The sequence below is a fragment of the Suncus etruscus genome, chromosome 2 (assembly GCF_024139225.1).
Source record: "Suncus etruscus isolate mSunEtr1 chromosome 2, mSunEtr1.pri.cur, whole genome shotgun sequence".
NCBI classification, from domain to species: domain Eukaryota; kingdom Metazoa; phylum Chordata; class Mammalia; order Eulipotyphla; family Soricidae; genus Suncus; species Suncus etruscus.
In genome coordinates this window covers 111,306,469-111,325,025 of record NC_064849.1, presented here as the reverse complement: position 1 = coordinate 111,325,025, position 18,557 = coordinate 111,306,469, and the positions used below count along the sequence as shown (strand labels likewise).

Below are 18,557 nucleotides of genomic sequence, written 5' to 3'. Positions count from 1 at the left end.
ATGTGACCTTCTTTAGTGTCTGTCCACAAATGACCCAGAGAGTTAGGAGAAGACTAGATTCCATTCCACTCTCAGCCAAGCGCAACATCGAAAAAGCATTTGTGAACGTGGACTTCAAAGCAGATCTGTGCACCTCCTCCTACATTCTAAGTCTGGTACCTGTACTTCCTGACTTTGGGTCCAGCTAATAACATTTTTACTAGGCGAAATCTGAGCTCTTAGGAGATTCGGGATGTGGGCCGTGTCCAGCGGTGGATGTTCAGGCTTTAATTGCTCACAACTTTTTTTTTTTAAGTACTCACAACTTTTAATTGTGACTCCTGGTGGATCACACACAAAGACCATATTTCATGTAGACCTGGAGCTGGTTTGATACAAAGTGAGAACCTTACTCCTTTCCTAATAACATTTCAACAGACTCTGATGGAAAGGAGACAAGACTAACTATTACTCCCTAAACTTGGAACTTTTTATAAACCTTCCTTTGTATTCCATTAAAAAATCCATAACAAATCTATAAAAATTTGAGACCAAAGTCAACCAAATAAAATCACTTTTTCATGCTAAAATGTTCATGTATCACTTAGATAAAACTTGCTTCTTTTCCAAATAAAGGCATCAGCAAACACCTGCTCTATGGGCTCAGGTGGCTGAGATTCCCTTTATTTTAGATCATTTCAGACACAAGCAGCACTTCCGGTACTTGGGTGAGGATATCCTTACCCATCTTTGGGGTTTTAAATTTAAAGCTGATATTAGATATTTTTGCTCTTGTTTAAAGTTGCATCTTGATTTTATAAGCTGCTTTATAAAATTAATTCCTTGTATATCATTTAAATATCTCTCTTTTTAAGATTAAAAGTGCCAATGCCACTTCGCTGAATTTTTCAGGACAGACATGGAAGGGATCAAGTGTAGGACTCAAGAGAGAAAAACCTTCTTAATACCATCATGCTACAGTGGCTAACATTGTCTGTTTCTAGTTAGTAAATAATACCATGGATATTTCAAACAAAAAGAAAATCATTTATTAGCGAGATGGGAGTGTTGTTATTGAAATAAGCCCTTTATTGTATTCTTTCACTATTCATGTTAATAGGACTTTATGGAAAAATCAGATACAACTTCCTGATACAAAATATTTTGTAAGTTCTTTTGACTACAATTAAGAGAGAATCAATCAGTGTCAAAAGAAGTAATTGATGCTCTGATTTTCCTTTTGAGTTAGGTATTGAAATATATTTTAATATAAGAGTTGATTAATGCCTTACTAGGGTTATTTTTGTTTGTTTGTTTTGTTTGTTTGGGTCAGACCCGGAAGTGCTCAGGGGTTGCTCCTGACTCTATGCTCAGAAATCGCTTCTGGCAGGCTCAGGGGACCATATGGGATGCCGGGATTCGAACAACTGACCTTCTGCATGCATCTCTCCATGCTATCTCTCTGGTCCCCTTACTAGGGTTATTTAAAAACAATTACAATAAGACAATTAATTTAAGCTCTCCTATTTCATAGTGCATTAGACAACTTGATAAGTTGATATTTTTCTCAAGTAGAAAAAAGTACATATATGGATTACAGCTGTTAACTTATAAAAAATTTAGAATAGAATTAACAGAAATATTTTACAATTAAGCTTAATTACATAGGTACTTTCCCCAAAGAAAATTACTTACGAGAAATCTGTAAACCTTCAGAAACATAAATCAGATAAAAATAGAGTAAAATTTTCAAAATAAAAATGCAATGTGATTTTATAATAACATCAAAGATCTTGAATATAAAACAATTATCTCATCTCTTTTCTTGGCTAAATAATTTACTTAATGTTCTTTTATTCCGAAGTAATCCCTCTGTTTAGGATCAGAAGTAATTCTGAAGTAATCCCTCTGTTTAGGTATCCAAAAGGATTGCTAAAAGTGTACTTGTTTTGTTTTAGAATTTTAATTAAAAATATTTTTAACCATTACGAAAAATCAAGTGGCAATAAATACAACAAGTAACAAGTTAAAAATAAATAAATCTTTCTGACAGAATGACAGCCTGGCTCTAAAAGAGAAAGATAACTGCTGACTCTTGACAGCAGCCTGGTCTCAACTAAAACCTCTGGTTCCTACTTGGAATTGGGGCGGATATATTCCCTTTGCTACCTGAAAGCCCCATTCTATTCCATAGTAACACACGACACACTCCAAAAGAAACAGCCCAACTCCACAAACTAACTGTATCAAATTGCCAAGCCCCCACATTTGTTCCAGATCTACAGGTCCTGGAGCTCATGGCATATGTAGCCGCATGACACCTCAAAAATTATATAATAGGGACAGTCCATTAGGATCAAAGCAAATCTGATGGAAAAATTGCCTAGAAGACCACTAAGCTCAGTGAGCCTGAACAGTAGCATAGAAGGCTCAACTAGTACTAAACACCACCCAGTAAATGCTCAGATTATGACTTCAAAAGCATCGAGAGATATAACAATTGTTACAAATTGACCCAGACTGATCTAAATTTTTACAATTCCATTAGCCTTTCTAATAAACAATATGAAGTAAACTTAGTGTATGTACCTGCAAGGGGACAGTGTAGAGTGGTGTCAGGACACTGATAGAGGGAAGGTCACATTGGTGGTGGGGCTGGTGTTTGGACATTTACTGTCTGAAACAACTGTATTATGATCAACTTAGTAAATCAGGGTGTTATAATAGAGCAGTTATAAAACCTAGATGAAAAGATAAAATACAGAGTAATTCCTCTATGAGAAAAGATTAGATAATAATTAAATATTTTTTTCTCAATAGTGGGAACAAGGAAATGAAATAAGCCATAAAGACAAGTGCTGCCAGGTATGAAGCCAGGACTCACGTCAGGGGTCAGGGGGGGAACGTGCCTCCTCCATCTCACCTGAACATACTTCTTCTGCAGCGTCCTGCCGTTCCCATGGTAGACGTACGCTGCTCCGCCATGGTCATCTTCCAGGGGAGCCCCGATCACGACGTCATTAAACCCATCCAGATTGAGATCTTTCACTGCTGCAATCGCTGTTCCAAAACGAGCCCCACATGGCTCATTTTTGTTTTTCTTTGTGCAGGACTTGTCCTTTAGAGATGAGCAACAAGTCTGCTTAATGGGTTCCAGGCTCATTTGATACTCAAACCTTGTCTGGAAGAAAGATAAACAGGATACTCAATGTTTCTATTCAGACTACAGCAGAGAGGAGTTTTTTTCTAAGTACATAGGAAATCGGTACTATTAAAAACCAGGTGTACATCAATGATGGCATTCATAACAAATTCTTAAAAAGTTTGGAAGCCTAGCTGAGAGAGATAAGATTTGAATGAATGGATTGGATGTGAATAGGGAAAGAGTTTATGAAAATTGCCTATTTCTTTTGATTTCAAATAGATTTTCTTTACTCTCTGCCACACACACACACACACACACACACACACTTTTTAATGCAAATGTTATTGACATGCTGACCAGAATCCATGATTAAATCAGACCAGTCATTAAGTCAGACAGATTAGTAAATTTTTCTTACAGTGTTATTTTTTTTAAAAAATAAAAATAATATTTTACATTCCAAAGAACAAAACTTGGAGATTTTGCATTCCTTACTAGCAAACTAATTGTTCAGTCAGAAACTTGAAGGGGTAGAAAGCTAGATGAGCTGACAGCTTTATTACTCTTTCTCCCCAAACAGCTTTATTACTCTTTCTCCCCAAACGAGTGAAAAATTAGATTCACATGAATTATTTAAGATAGAGCATGCCCTGAATTTCTCTCAAGCTCGTCATTGCCATTACCTGATTGAGCGTGTACACATATACTTTTCCTTGCTCCTCTTTCTCTGACCCCATGTACATGGGTGCTCCAACAAGAAGAAGATCAGTGTTAGAATCTTTATCGATGTCAATGGTTGTTAAAACGCTGCCAAAGTAGGAACCTATCTAGAATATAAAAGCAAAAAGTCTGATTAGTACCAGAAACTCTGCAGAAAGCAAACTCCTGCATTTCTTTTATTCACACTGACCTTAAAGAATATTTGAGGTTCATATGGCAAAGGAATGGAAATACAGAGATGGTGGGTGTTACCTAAGAGCTCTTGGAAGAGGTTGATGAAAGCTATGCTGGGCTTTCCTTGAGAATGAACAGTTAGAGATTTTGTCCCTGAGTGTAAGAGAAAGGATGCTCTTGGATATCGTGCTACCCTGTTTGCTTTACAAATCAAAAAATATCAAAATGATTTTTAAAGACACTAAGGTGATAGGTAATAGGAAGCATTCTGAAATGGCTTCAAATTTTTTAAATTTGGTAATATGAAACTTTGACATAAAATACATTATGAGGAGCTGAATTGCCATATGCCACACATTTCAGCACCTACTCTTTACAGAAAGTTTTGTGCCCATGACTTCTGGACATCAAAAAACCACTAACATATTGTAATGGGAAACATCCTCTGTTTCCATTATATTACTTGTCATTAAATGATGAGGATGAATTTTTAAAAAAATTAGGAGAACTTACATGTCCTAATCTCAGTGTCATTATCTCTTTATCAAATACTGGTATGATTTTGCTATTTGATACCTTTTAACAATTACCTTCTTGAAATATCCTGACCTTATTTTCAAAATTAATTAATTAATTAATTAATTTTTATTTTTAGGCCACACCTGTAAGTGTTCAAGGTTCATCCCAGGCTCTGTGCTCAATATAGATTGGCTGTATGCAAGACCAAGGCCTTAAGGGCTGTGTAGTCTCCCTTACTTTTATTTTTGCTGACCAAATTCTGACATTTATCAACAATCATAGCCAACCCTTTCTTTTCCTCTTTTCTGCCTCCTTTCACTTTTTACACCTTCTAAATTTTGGCCTCTCTAAACTGAGATCAGCATTTTCCCCCATTCTCTGATTATGGATAGTCACTACTGCCCAAATATTGCCCTTATCTTTAATTGCAAACTATTCTGACTTCCTTCTTAAGCTTTTAAATCTATATTTCTTGGCATTGTCAGACATTAAAAAAAATCCCTAGTCATTAATTTTTCAAGATTCTTTGCTTTCAGGCTGATAAAAGGTAAAAAAAAAAAGAGTTTTTATAGTTAATTCATGACAAAGGGAAACAAAAAAAATTTTAAATCTGGCAACACAGGGCCTCATGCCCACACTGCATAATCACCTAGAGCTGAGCATGACCTGTATATAGCTCTTGAGTGGTCAGTCTGTGGATCCCACCTGATGATGCGTATGATTTTTTTATAGAGAAATAACTCCCTTTCTATTTTCTAATTTGAAATGGTTTGGGAGGGGTGTTGAGCCATACCCAGGGGCATTCTGTTGTTCCTCCTGACTCTACACTCAGAAATCACTCCTGGCATGCTCTGACATATGGAATGCCGAAGATCAAAAAGTGGGTTGGCCACATGCAAGGCAAATGCCTTACACACTGTGCTACCTCTCTGGACCCAGAAAATGGCTTTTTTAAATTTATCTTTCTATTTACTTATATCCTGTCTTTGTGTCTAGTTCAAATTCTACCTTATGAGTTTTGCAGCTATCTAGGTTAAAACTATCTGATGAACTTACTATCTGTGCCCCTTCCTTCCTTCCTTCCTTCCTTCCTTCCTTCCTTCCTTCCTTCCTTCCTTCCTTCCTTCCTTCCTTCCTTCCTTCCTTCCTTCCTTCCTTCCTTTCTTCCTCCCTCCCTCTCTTCCTTCCTTCCCTCTCTTCCTTCCCTCCCTCCCAACCTTCCTTCCCTCTCTTCCTTCCCTCCCTCCCAACCTTCCTTCCCTCCCTTCCTTCTCTCCCTCCCATCTTTCCCTCCCTCCATTCCTCCTTTCCCTCCCTCCCTCCCTCCCTCTCTTCCTTCCCTTCCCTCCTTTCCTTCCTTCCTTCCTTCCTTCCTTCCTTCCTTCCTTCCTTCCTTCCTTCCTTCCTTCCTTCCTTCCTTCCTTCCTTCCTTCCTTCCTTCCTTCCTTCCTTCCTTCCTTCCTTCCTTCCTTCCTTCCTTCCTCCCTTTCTCCCTCCCTCCATCCCTTTCTTCCTCCCTCCCTCCACCCCTTTCTTCCTTCCTCCCTCCCACCCTCCCTCTTTTCCTCCCTCCCTCCCACTCTCCCTCCCTCCCACTCTCCCTCCCTCCCTCTCAATGGTAACTCCTGGTTCTGCTCTCAGGGATCACTCCTGGCAGGGCACAGAATACCATATGGGTGCTGGGGACCCAACACGAATTGACCATGCAAAGCAATCACCCTATTTACTATATTATCTTTATAGCTCCTCACTAACATATTAATGTTTTGAATCTCTTTTCATATATAGAAATACATGTATGTTTTTATATAAGTTATGTATTTATGTCTATTATTATACGCCCCATACTTCACTTCCATTCAATAAGTGGTTTTGAGCCTATAGAAAGAGATATTTTTTATCCAACCCATGGAAACTATGTGGTATATTTTAGTTCTAGTACCATAGAAAGGTCAGTGAAACTTACACAGTGAGTGGATTCTCTGAAAGCAGTGCTTAAGCTTACCTGTTCTCCACTCAGCGTTTGAAGAATATTGATGTCTTCACCTTCCATCTTGTAGACAACCACCTGGCCTGTGTGATTGTACCGTGGTTGTCCCGCAATATAGATCACATCACCAAAAACAGTGGCTGAGTTCACTGTGTAGCCTAAGAAAGAGAAAGGACCCTTCAAATGCAGCTTAGAATAAACTGAGATTTGTTTTAAATAATTGGGAGTATCATATAAAAATGTTAAATTGACTTTAGTTTTGAAAGTAAAATCAGAAAATTCTAGGTAGCAAGAAACAGAATCTCTATTCTCAGCTAAACAACTCACTAAATTTAAATTGGCATAAGGGAATTATAATTGGGTTATAGAAATTTGTGTGTGCTTATCTGGAGATATTACTGACTAGAATGGAATTCTTAAAATAGATAATTTAATTTTAAGAATTCTTCCTCTATATGATTTTTCATAATCAAACTACTCTCAGTCCACATGAATGTTGGGCAAACATATCCAATCTCTTCTGAAGCCTCATCCCTCCTTTCTTCCTAGGTAACTTAACCTTACCTGCAAGACCCCGCCCATTCCTGAGAGGGGTCTTGGAAAAGGTAGATAAGGCCTTTGACCCAGGGGATTAGGCCCTTTTGCTCTTTTGGTCTTTTGCCAGCATGGAGGTCAAAGGGAAGATGGCTGAAAGGAGTTACGATGCAGGGCTATCTAAGAATAGCAATTGCTTAAAAGTTTATGATATAGGCCACACAATGTGGTGGATAGGGCATGAATAAAGCTGATGCTTCCTGATGCCTGTCTCTGGATGAGTCTGATTCTGCCGTTCACCTAAACCTGGGACCTGCCAGCTGAATGGGGATTGCGGAGCCACGTAGCCTGGGATGGCAGAGAAAAATCCATCCACCTCTATCCACCACCATAGTTAATTTATTATGCTACACTCTTCATTAGAATCCATACAAGGAAATATTTTGAAAGTCTCATGTCATATTTAGAACAATATTTGGGGAAGGATAGGAGCCATTTTCTTCTAGCTCCCTTTCTGGGCATTTTTCTATTCTAGAAGATATTTTGCAGCATTAGACTTCATTTTGGCAAAATTTTGGGAAAATTAACCTGTGATCCTGCTAGCAAAATGACTTCTGACATAGTACAAATATCAGTTCAGCACAGAGTAGACAACATACTACAACATTTCCTTTCCTGGGCCAAGGAGGAGTCTTATATTTTAAATACACTTGTCAAGAATGAAGGTTCTTTAAGGTATTTTTTTGTAATTATATCTTAAAATCTCTGTCTCTTTCAGGCAAACACTAACTCACACTTTGGGGGGAATAATAGAATTCTTCAAGACTTTTTATTTTTAAGGAAGGTAATCATGTCATGAGATCTGAGGAAAAGAAATGTATTGTAGAGTTATTCACTGAACTCTTGAGTTTCTCAGAGTAGCAAAAATGTCAGACATTTTGGAGACTTGTCTCTGAATTTGTAAATACTCAGTACTAATGTCATTAACTTTCAGTATTACACAGAACATAATTTTGTGTTAGATTTTTATTGCTGTTCTAATAAATTGCCACAAACTTGACACTTATTGTATTAGAAACGTATAACTTTAAGAATGCTTAGAAGACATGGATTTCTCCGGGGTAAGATCACCATGAGGGTATGACTTGAGGCTCCTTCCTGGAGTCTCTAGGTAAATTGATCTTCCTCTCCTTTGTGGCTTCTAGAGATAAAATCAATATTCTTTGGCTTGTGCCATTCCCCTTCTCCCACTGGTCCCCCTTCATCCTTTAAGAATATTCCAGGTCATTTTTATATTGTTATATTTTTTCTGAACATATCCAGAAGTTTTTTAAGAACCCGTGCAGTTAGACTGAACCTAACCTAGTGTACACTCTCCTATCCCAAGATCCGTAACTTAATCACATTCACAAAGTCCTTTTTTCCACATCAGGTCTAGGTCTGGGGATAAAAACATGGACCTCTTTGGGGTATACAGTCTACCATATCCTAGTAAGAGGATAGAGAATTATTTATTATGTAACTTTTATAATAAAAATATAACATCTATTGAATGTTAATTTTCAGATGCAATCTTAGTGTCTTATTAGGCACAATTTAATTTAGTGTTCATAGAAAAAACAAATACATATATATTTAAATATATATTCATATGTATAGATGAAATTTCTGGATCGATGTGATATGAATATTTTCATGGTTCTGTACGTATTTTGTTAAATGAATTTCCTAAGAAGTTGTAGAAATTTATATTACTATATAAGGTCATATATAAATTCATAGTTTTAATTTATATACAGGCATGATACATGAGGGTTCAAGTTTTTGACCTAGAATATAAAGAAGACTCAGCTTATGTGGTTTTCTTTATTCTAAAATATTCCCTATTTCAGTTTCAAAGAAACTTGGAATAATGTGAAGAAACTTTAGAAGATTTCTAATTTAGCCTTCCTCTCATTTTAGGCATTCTAAGCAATTCCACATATAGCGGGTTTTTTGTTTGTTTGTTTGTTTTTTGCCCCGGACTAGCGTTTTCTTAGTTTAAAAAAATATATAAACTTTTTTTGTAAGCTTCATATATTTAAAAAGACGTCAGCTTTATCAGTAAAGAATAGTAACAAAGTTTATTAATGGTTATCTAATTTCTGAATGGATTGACCAACTAGTAACTTACAATTCTGGTCTATCATTGTAAGTTATCATTTAGATAAGTTGATTGATCTATAATAAGGCATCTTGTAATAGTGAAATGAGCACTAGAATAAAAATGTACAGACTAGATTCTAGTTCAGAGTTGTTATTAGCAGCTGTGACAAAATTTTTCCATTGCTTAATTTCTTGGGTATTAATATTATTAATATTAATGGTATTAATGTTTTGGGTATTAACTATTTGGCTATATACAATTAGGTATGTTTTTATGTAAAATATAAATATCTGTGCCCATTATTTTGTTTACCTTGTAATACTAAAATATTTAAAAGACATGCAGTATACATTTTGCTTTGTAGCACCAATTTTTTCAAGTTTATATATATATATACATATATATGTATATATATATATATATATATATATATATATATATATTGTAATGAGAGGGGTGGGAAGGCTAGCAGGAGGGATTTATTTTCTGAAATCTCTGCCTTAGACAATCTTTTCCTGGAAATCGTGGTTTAATCTTTTCTTTTATATTATATAATGCACAGAACAATAACATGTTAGTTGTTACTTGCACAGGGCAGAATGTAATAAGACTTTTTATAAAGAGTAGTTTTTTTGGGAACTCAGTTCTACATATTTTAAGGGATTTTAATACTTTATCTCTGGTGCTGCCCATTATATACTTAATAATTTTAAAAGTCTTGGCCTCTTATTTTTCAAAAGTCCTTCTTCCCAAGTAGTCTTAATTTGTACCTTTACAAAAGGAAAAAAATAAAAAGACCTGTGAAAACTTGCCACTTTTCTTATAAAATTCAAATAAACTGGGACACAGAGAGACAAAGACATGCCTCAGGGCAGAAAAATGCTACCTAGGAATCCTTATGTACTGAACTATGAATACTGAAAGGTATTTTTTACTTACCATTGATTCCCAGAATCAAGGACACAGTGATGGTACTAGAGGGACCTCTAGATTATATTGAGAAAGTAAAAACAGAAACCACAATTCAAATGGCCCTTTTGATCTGAGGCCTTCTCAGCTATTTACATCTAGTGATACAAAAATCCCCTAGGACCCTGGGCAACTCCTAGCCTTGCACAAGTCTATGAAAAGGCAGTGACAGTAGCATACCTTCTTGTACCAGTCAAGTCTCTGGAAAATGACTGAGTTTAATTTAAGTTCAATAGTTGTCAGATTGTGAAGAGACCTGGTAGAGAAGAAGCCATGACAAAATAACTCGAATTATTTTGTAAGATTTATACCCATTGAAAGAAACTAATAAGGAGAGAGGATATTAAAGGAAATTTGGGAGTCTGATCTTTAGGATATAGGCTGAGCCAGGATTTTTATTTATATCATTATTTCCTATCTACTAGGTCCCAAGCTCTTCTTGAAGGTAAAGAAAATTTCAGAAACACTGAGACCTCAGAGTGCCTGTATCAGGACTCAACTGTTCTTTGCAGTAGTCAGTCCTTTTGAGAAAGATTAATTTTCACCTGTTATTTTAGCTAAGGCTTCTTTAAGACTGGAAATACATGAAGTGTTTGTTTGTTTCTTTATTGAGTGCTTCTCAGGACTTATTCCTGGCTTGCTAGTTTTGCTTTGGGGACCATATGTGCTGAAGGGGATTAAAATTTGTGTGCAAGTTGATTGTATGCACTGCTTCTTTGGCCCAGAGTCTGGAAACCTGAATGGACCCTGTAACATGTCTAACTCTTGAAAGTGGTTCTGTCTTACATAGTGGTAAGTAAGCCTAAATAAATAGAAGAAATAATGCAAATAATAATAATTAGATAATTAGAAAACAGAAATAAAAACCATTATTTTTCTATCAATCACAATCAAACATTACCTAAATAAGAAGCAAGAGGTTCATTTGTTTCTGTGGGATTAACATTAAAGCTGTTGTTTTGTGGGATTACAATCTGATCACTCTTCTGCATGACAACTGTTCCATTCCAATCGTAGGCTCCTACTGCTCCAAGCATGACCCATTCCTGGCATACAAATAGAGTACAAAGATACTTAGCAAAATTAGTCAGAGCAAACATACAAAACTGACAACAGGAAAGGTGCCATTCAAAGATAAATAATTAAAGTAGCAGATCCCCAATTCTCTGATTCACAATTTAAAACAATCATTGAACTTGATGAGATACATATATATATACATATACATATATATGTATATATATATATATATATATATTTTAAAGAAGCTTGTGAAATGTCTTTTTACTATTTGGGTTAGAATTACCACCATGATGTAAATGGACTAGCCAGGACCAGCTAGAAGCACTTGTATATTGATGTATATCACATTATTACACTAGTGTAACAAACTGGTATTAGGTTTGAGAAAAAACTCATTTTCATCTACTGGATACATACCTGTGAATAGAGAAAAAAAACTCATTTTCATCTACTGGATACATACCTGTGAATAATGAGCACTGAAGCCTGTCTGAGACATTTCCATTTCAAATGAAGCTGTTGACTTGTCAATTGTAGCTGTAAGTAGAGGTGGGTGGGGGTGGAGGGTGAAAAGCTTGTTAGGACACTCCTGATTGGCTGAAGATAGCTCAAGTCAGAAGTTACCAACTGAAAATTCAAACATCATCAGAGTATTTTCAACCATAAATTTCTCAACACAGAATTCCTAGGTAGGGCTGGGAGGAGGCTGGATGTAGCTGCAGGGCTGTGCCTTACATTCTTGACCATGGGCTTAACCACAATTACAGAGTAATAAGAACTCTCTCCCCAGGTCCCTGTCCTTATACTCAGCATACATGGAAATCCTAGGATGCTAGAGTTGAAAGTTCTGTGTTAAACATTTATCACATCTGTACATCTTGAGAACCCTGTTGGATTTAGGCTCAACTTAATGTTATCAGGTTTATTAAGATAAAAGTAATATTAAAAGAGCATCTTTACTCTACCAATTCTATCCAGCTTCATGTTCACAAAAATGCATTGTTTAAAAGAGAATGTAGAGATTCAAAGTTTCCATTTGTCCTTTTTCTAGTTGTTTTGCTTACAGATGATAAGGAGACTTTTAGGTAAGGTATCAGATCACATGACATTCAGTCACTTGTATTTATTTATTTATTTTTAGGCCTCCTATACCATTTCAAAGATGTAATTACCCCCACTAAAATGCAGGGTAAATCCAGACCATTCTAGAAAAATGTGCTAATCTCAAAATATTCACCAACCCCCCCAAACCACAGCATCCTGAGGGGATTGAGGGAATGTTGATTTATTTGCTTTCAGTTGGGAGTGACTGACTTATTTGGCCCTGCAGATAAGTTAAAAATAGCACATAATGTTGAGAAAGTCAGCCTGTCCATTCATTGAGGCATGAGAACAATTACATTTGTGAAATCAAATTTATTTACTAGCTATTTACTGGTATAAATTTGCTTACACATACATTAGTAATTGCCTTTTTATGGGAGTGGATTAATGGAGGCAATCAATTATGAATTCAAATATATCATTTTAATCTCACCTACAAATTGCCACCTCATTTAAATAACTGAGAGGCACTTTGTCTTTAATGTAAACATTTATTGCCAGTCTACAAAACTTTAAGACTTAATTTGGCAAGATTAATGTTAAGAAGGAAGCAGCTAAATCCTGTCTGTTTCCACTTTCTCCCCTGACCTTCTGCTTACAGCTGAGAATAGAAAAAGAAATTATTTGGTCATATTGAATTAATATATAGTGTTGTTAACACACTGTACATCTTTAAACTTGTTGCAGTAAACTCCTAGCTGAACTGTTCATAGATGCCAAGAAAATACCAAACACAGTAACACTTTTGCTTAGGAATTTTAACCTCATGTTTGATGAAAAAAAAGAGATATTATACTATTTTCTGATTTTGTTTGAAAGTTTGTTTGATTTTTAATCACACCTTGTGGTGTTCTTGGAATACTCTAAACTCTGTACTCAAGAGGTGGTGTTGAGGATTGAATCAGGGCTGACTACAATACAAGTCAAGTGCCTTAACTTCTCTACTATTTCTCCAGCCTACCCATTTACTGATTTTACTGGGCAAGTTGCTGGCATATTTGCCTCACTAGATGGCATTGGCCCTAATAGCAGAACTTTCATAGTTGTTTTTATTTATTATCTAAATAAATGCTGATAATAGGAAATGGAGATTAGCAAAAGAACAAGAAAATAGTCTCTTTCTGACCTCATTTTTTTTTTTAAATCAGGTTAATCAAAAACACTTCTCTTGATTAAGCCTGAAAGTATGGCAATAAAGATGTGGAAGATATTTTTAATCTGTGGAGTTCTTATAAATGCTTTTTTCTCTCTCTTTTTCAAAATAGAGACTTCTTGGAGTGTGGGGGAACTGCAATATGTAAGTCTCATGTGATTAGGTTAAAAAAATTGCAAATGTTATTTAAGGCCAATTGATCCCTTTTCTAGCCAACAGTTGATGCAGACTGATTTCTACAAAACTTAAATTATACTTCCTGAGAATGAGATTAAGAACTGAGAGTGTATTGTGTGTTTAGCTAAATGTAACTTTTAAGTGGTATTTACAGAGTGTTTCAGTCATATCTTATACAATTTTATTAAAAGTAAAAATGCACAATTATTTGGAAAACCTAACAGATTTTCTTCTTGCCAGCTAAATCCAAGCTAATGTTAAATGATATTGGATAGCTGAAGAGATGACTTATACACAGAACACAGGGCAGCCAAATACCTCTGAAGCAGCTGCAACTTTAGCTTGATAAATAACAACTGTTCTGTTTTGAAAAGCACAGAAATAAAGAAGTCAGGACTAGGCAAAAGAGAACAAAAAGAAATTATTCTCCAATATCTCCAAATAAAACTTTCCTTTTTTTTGGGGGGGGTGGGTGGGTTTTTGGGTTTTTGGTCACACCAGGTGGCACTCAGGAGTTACTCCTGCTTCTGTGCTCAGAAATAGCTCTTAGCAAGCATGGTGGACCATGTTGGGATTCGAACCACTATCCTTCCTGGATCAGCTGCATGCAAGGCAAACCCCCTACCACTGTGCTATCTCTCCAGCTCTTAAATAGAACTCCTTACCTATAGATTATCATCCAGTCATGAAGTGAAGAGACTGGCATATGTGCCTGAATATATATACTGAGGAGAATTGAAAAGGTGAACTTACATTATATATAATAAGGGTTATTTTGTGAAACCTTTATTTTATATCCAATGCACACTGGATCTCAAAATAAAATATACTGGTGATCATGGATCACTGTCAAAGATGGTTTGAAAGTCACTCTTCTAAATCATTTGCTTTTCTATGTAATCACCTTTCTGTATGTTTTGTAGTCACATTCTGCTCAATAAAAATAATCTACCTTTTTTTTTCACCATTCAATTATATCTCTTTCCCATTTTATCTTTGATTTCTATAATTAGGTAACAAGATAGAAACTAAGGTGTTTGTAAATTTCTATGTTTAAGATGCAGAAACAGAAATCTGTCAATTTGTCTTCACAAGGACTGAATCAACAGGTTCAGGATAGAGAATAAGGCTGGTGGCCTTTTCTCTGGGGTTGAGAATAGAGTCATATTCTCTAAGAATAAAATTATCAAGGAACAAGGAAAAGGAGGCTTTGCCACTTTGTTGGGTGTAGCAGTTCTGAAAAAAAATTTTTGTTACTGTTCTTATAAAATATCTAGTTCTAAAGTGATGTGTTGCTTGAAATCTTCTAAGACAGAGGAGGGAAAGCTATGATTCATTATTCCCAGTCACCATTCAAAGAGAAAAAAATATGGAAAAGTAATTCAACAGAATTAGAAACAATGGACTCATGTTTTGCTGCCATGGGATTTGAGGCAGAGTTCCATAAAGTCCCATAAAATAACTGGGCAAGAAACAAATGTTAGAGAAAACATGTGAACAAAGACATAACTGCATATGAAGATTTCCATGGAAACCCTACATGAAATATTTCTTAAAAGTATAATATAGTTTCTCCATTTTTCATACATTAACACTCATGCACCCATATTTGTTCTGCATATTTGCACTGTTTTCATCCTGCTCTCTGTTGGCACTTAACATTCAGGTACATAATGCTAGGTGGAAAAGCCCTCACAATAACAGACTTAGATAAAAGGGCATTGTTTCATGCTGGCAATTCTACAGAGTGAAAATACACAATAATGTTGAAGGGAAAAATACTAATCTCCCTCACTTTGGGCTCAAATTGTAGAGAGAGCATTCTGCATTAGGAGAAATAGTCATACCTTCCAGAGCAAATATTCTTTCTCCAAGAGCTTCAACAATAGTGAGTAGAGCTGCTTCATCAGAGACATTGAAAAAATGCTTCTCCGTTGGCTTACTTGCAATTGATTTTATTTCCTCCACAAATTTTTCTGTGCTTAAATTTCCTCGATTATAGCTGCCAAGAATCTAAGACACAACAAAAACAGCAAAATCCTATTTTAAATTCAATGTGTTAAATAAGTCTCAAGCATTTTGTCAATAAACCAGAAAACATACAGTGCCTTAGCATAATGCACTGTTTATGTTCCTCAATACTTCAGAGGAGTAATTTCAGAGTATGCATATTTCCTAGTATAACTCTTAAATACTGTAATTGTAGAGAAATAGAAAAGGCAATCTTGCTTATATGTGAAAGTTCTTCTCTTTAACGTGTCCTCATTTACTAACAGCCTCTTTATATTTTGACAGTTCAGAAGTAATCATAAAAAGGAATAATTTTATGGTTTCCCAATGTCTCTTGTTTTATCCCAGCCAGTGACCCCACTTTTTCAGGTAAAAGCAATTAACGAGTTGCTTGATCTTAAATCTTTTCAAAAAATCTTCTAAGGAACAATTCTATGTTAAAAATATCAAGTAGTGGGGCAGGAGCAATAGCACAGCAATGGGGCGTTTGCCTTGCCCATGGCTGATTGAGGATGGACCTGGGTTCGATCCCCTGTGTCCAATATGGTCCTCCGAACAACACCGGATGTGGCTTAACAACCAAAAAACAAAACAAACAAAACAAAAACAAAAACAAAAACCCGGTAATAGTCTAATTTAGCAATGAATTAGCAATGAAGAGGGTCAATATTTGGGATATATTCCTGTTTGTAACCATATGCTCATGGTAAGGACTTTTTTTTATAGAGAAAAGAGAGAGAAGACTTATTGGTCATCATTAACTATGCCATCATTTAGATATCTTAGCAGATTTTACCACTTTATTTCTTAAAATAGAATTAATTTAGATATAATTTATAGGCAATACAACTCATCCTGGGTCAAGGATGTAACAGCTGAGTGGTAGAGTACATGCCTTGACTACTTTACAGCTCTGGTTCTGATACATACATACATATCAAAACATACACAACATACATACATATCAAAATAATATAAAAACAAAAATCTCCACTCATCTTTTGAGTTTTGATTCTAGGAGTTTAAAAAACTAGTTATGGTGTTATAACATTGAATATAATTTAATAACATTGATACAAGTTATAACACTATAACATTGAAATATAGAATACTCATATCACCCCAAAATGTTCCCTCCTCCTTCTCAGGAAGGAAGTTATCCCTTCCTCTCCAACCCTCACAATCACTTATCCATTTATGTGTTGATGATACCTTTGCTTCTTTCAGTATGTCATGTTTCAGGGATCACAGCATGTGGTCTTTTGTGGCTGGCTTCCTTTATATTTGAATAACAATTTGAAAGACACTCTGTTACATATGTATTCAAAGATTTGGCATTACTAAATAAATTATCATTATTTAATACATCACAACTAGTATCTGGGGTTGTTCTCATTTTCAAGTGATTATGAATTAGTTGCTAGAAATAGCCATACAGAGTGTTTTGAGAACCTAACTTTTCTCTTGAGAAAATTCCTTGTTGAGAGCATAGAGTCCACAGGCAATTATATTATATGCTTAATTTAAAAGAAATTGTCATATTTTCCAAATGACTTTCATTTTGCCATTTTATCTTTCCACAATTTGTTTCTTTGCACCCTTGGCAATATTTGATATTGCCCTAGGCAGGGAGAAGCATCCCAGGGGATACTCTGGCACTTTATCTCTCTCCCTTATTCACCCCATTGCTTCCTCTTCCCAGAACAGTGATCTCTTCTGTCCTATATTATATTTAGAATGGGAAAATGAAAAACTGATACTTTTGTTAAGAAGCAAATGACTTTTCTCATGTAGAAAGTTGAAGAAAAATAAACAAATAGAATGACTGTCTCCAGTTTGGCTCTTTATGGCTTATAATGTACTTATTTTTCTCAGAATACATCATGGTTAGGTCTAGGATGAATCACTCTAATGTGCACTAAAGTGATGATGACTAAAGAGGATGTGCTCCAGCCAGTCAAGCAAGCAATGCTGAGTGTTTTTACAATCTCCGTTCTATGAAGAAAGGCAGAGAGGGCTGAGGTAGAGGTGAGGTGGGGAAAGGTGTTCTTCCTCATTCTCCCTTTTGCTAGAGCAGCCCAGAGGAAATTATATTTGCCTTGCATCAGCTCCCACGAGTCCTGTGCCCTAAGACACTCTCCAAGTTTCTCAATGTCCTTGCAGTTTCCTTGCTCCTTCACATAGGAAGTGTGAGGCCTCCTTCCCTATGTCTGTGGCTGACTGAGCTTCTTCGAAGTTGCCTACTAAGGCAGGCAAGATACCTAACTGGCACACTTTGGGCTGTCTCTTCATTTTGGGATAAAACTTATTTTCCGTGATTACCCTAGACAACACATTAGGAATTGACAAATCTCACAGAAAATCAAGACTTATTTAAACCTGAACAGTCACCATTGGTGCTCTTATTCACGTTAGTGATTCGACAGGAAACATGAATAAACTATCGTAGAGAATTGTCCACATAAGGAGGAAGAACTAAGGTCCATTTGCTTTTATTCTATTAAACAAACCCTCTCTCTTATTTACAAACAGTGGTTGAGTGGTTCCTCTTACAAGTGGCGAGCTCACTACAACTGGGTGGACCTGCCCTGGAATCAGAGTAGAAACATTAAAGGCCCACGTCTCCACGCTCCAGTCTTCAATGGGCTCCTGGTATTAGTCCTGGTATTAGACCTTGTTCAACACTGCATTCTCCATCTTTCTTTGGACTGTTAGGTTCTTGCGTCAGCAGTTTCACTAGACATAAACTTCTTTCATATTCATATAAGTGCAGCATCATTGAAAGTCACAGAGTTATCACTGAATGGCCTATTTCTTCATTTATAGACTATGGTTTAATACATGATATTCTGTGCTAAGGCATTGTTATCTTTCCTCCTTGACTCCTGTGAGACTATAGTATTCCATTTGCAAT

At 35.9% G+C, this 18,557-nt stretch overlaps 1 protein-coding gene across 1 annotated transcript in view; it reads right to left on the bottom strand.

The window, feature by feature from the left end:
- ITGA1 (integrin subunit alpha 1) overlaps positions 1-18,557 on the bottom strand; it is a 162,589-nt gene that overhangs the window by 30,670 nt on the left and 113,362 nt on the right. The window contains 6 exon segments of the mRNA XM_049768148.1: positions 2,903-3,160; positions 3,808-3,951; positions 6,543-6,685; positions 11,078-11,222; positions 11,663-11,736; positions 15,481-15,646. Coding sequence (XP_049624105.1) covers positions 2,903-3,160; positions 3,808-3,951; positions 6,543-6,685; positions 11,078-11,222; positions 11,663-11,736; positions 15,481-15,646 — 930 coding nt within the window.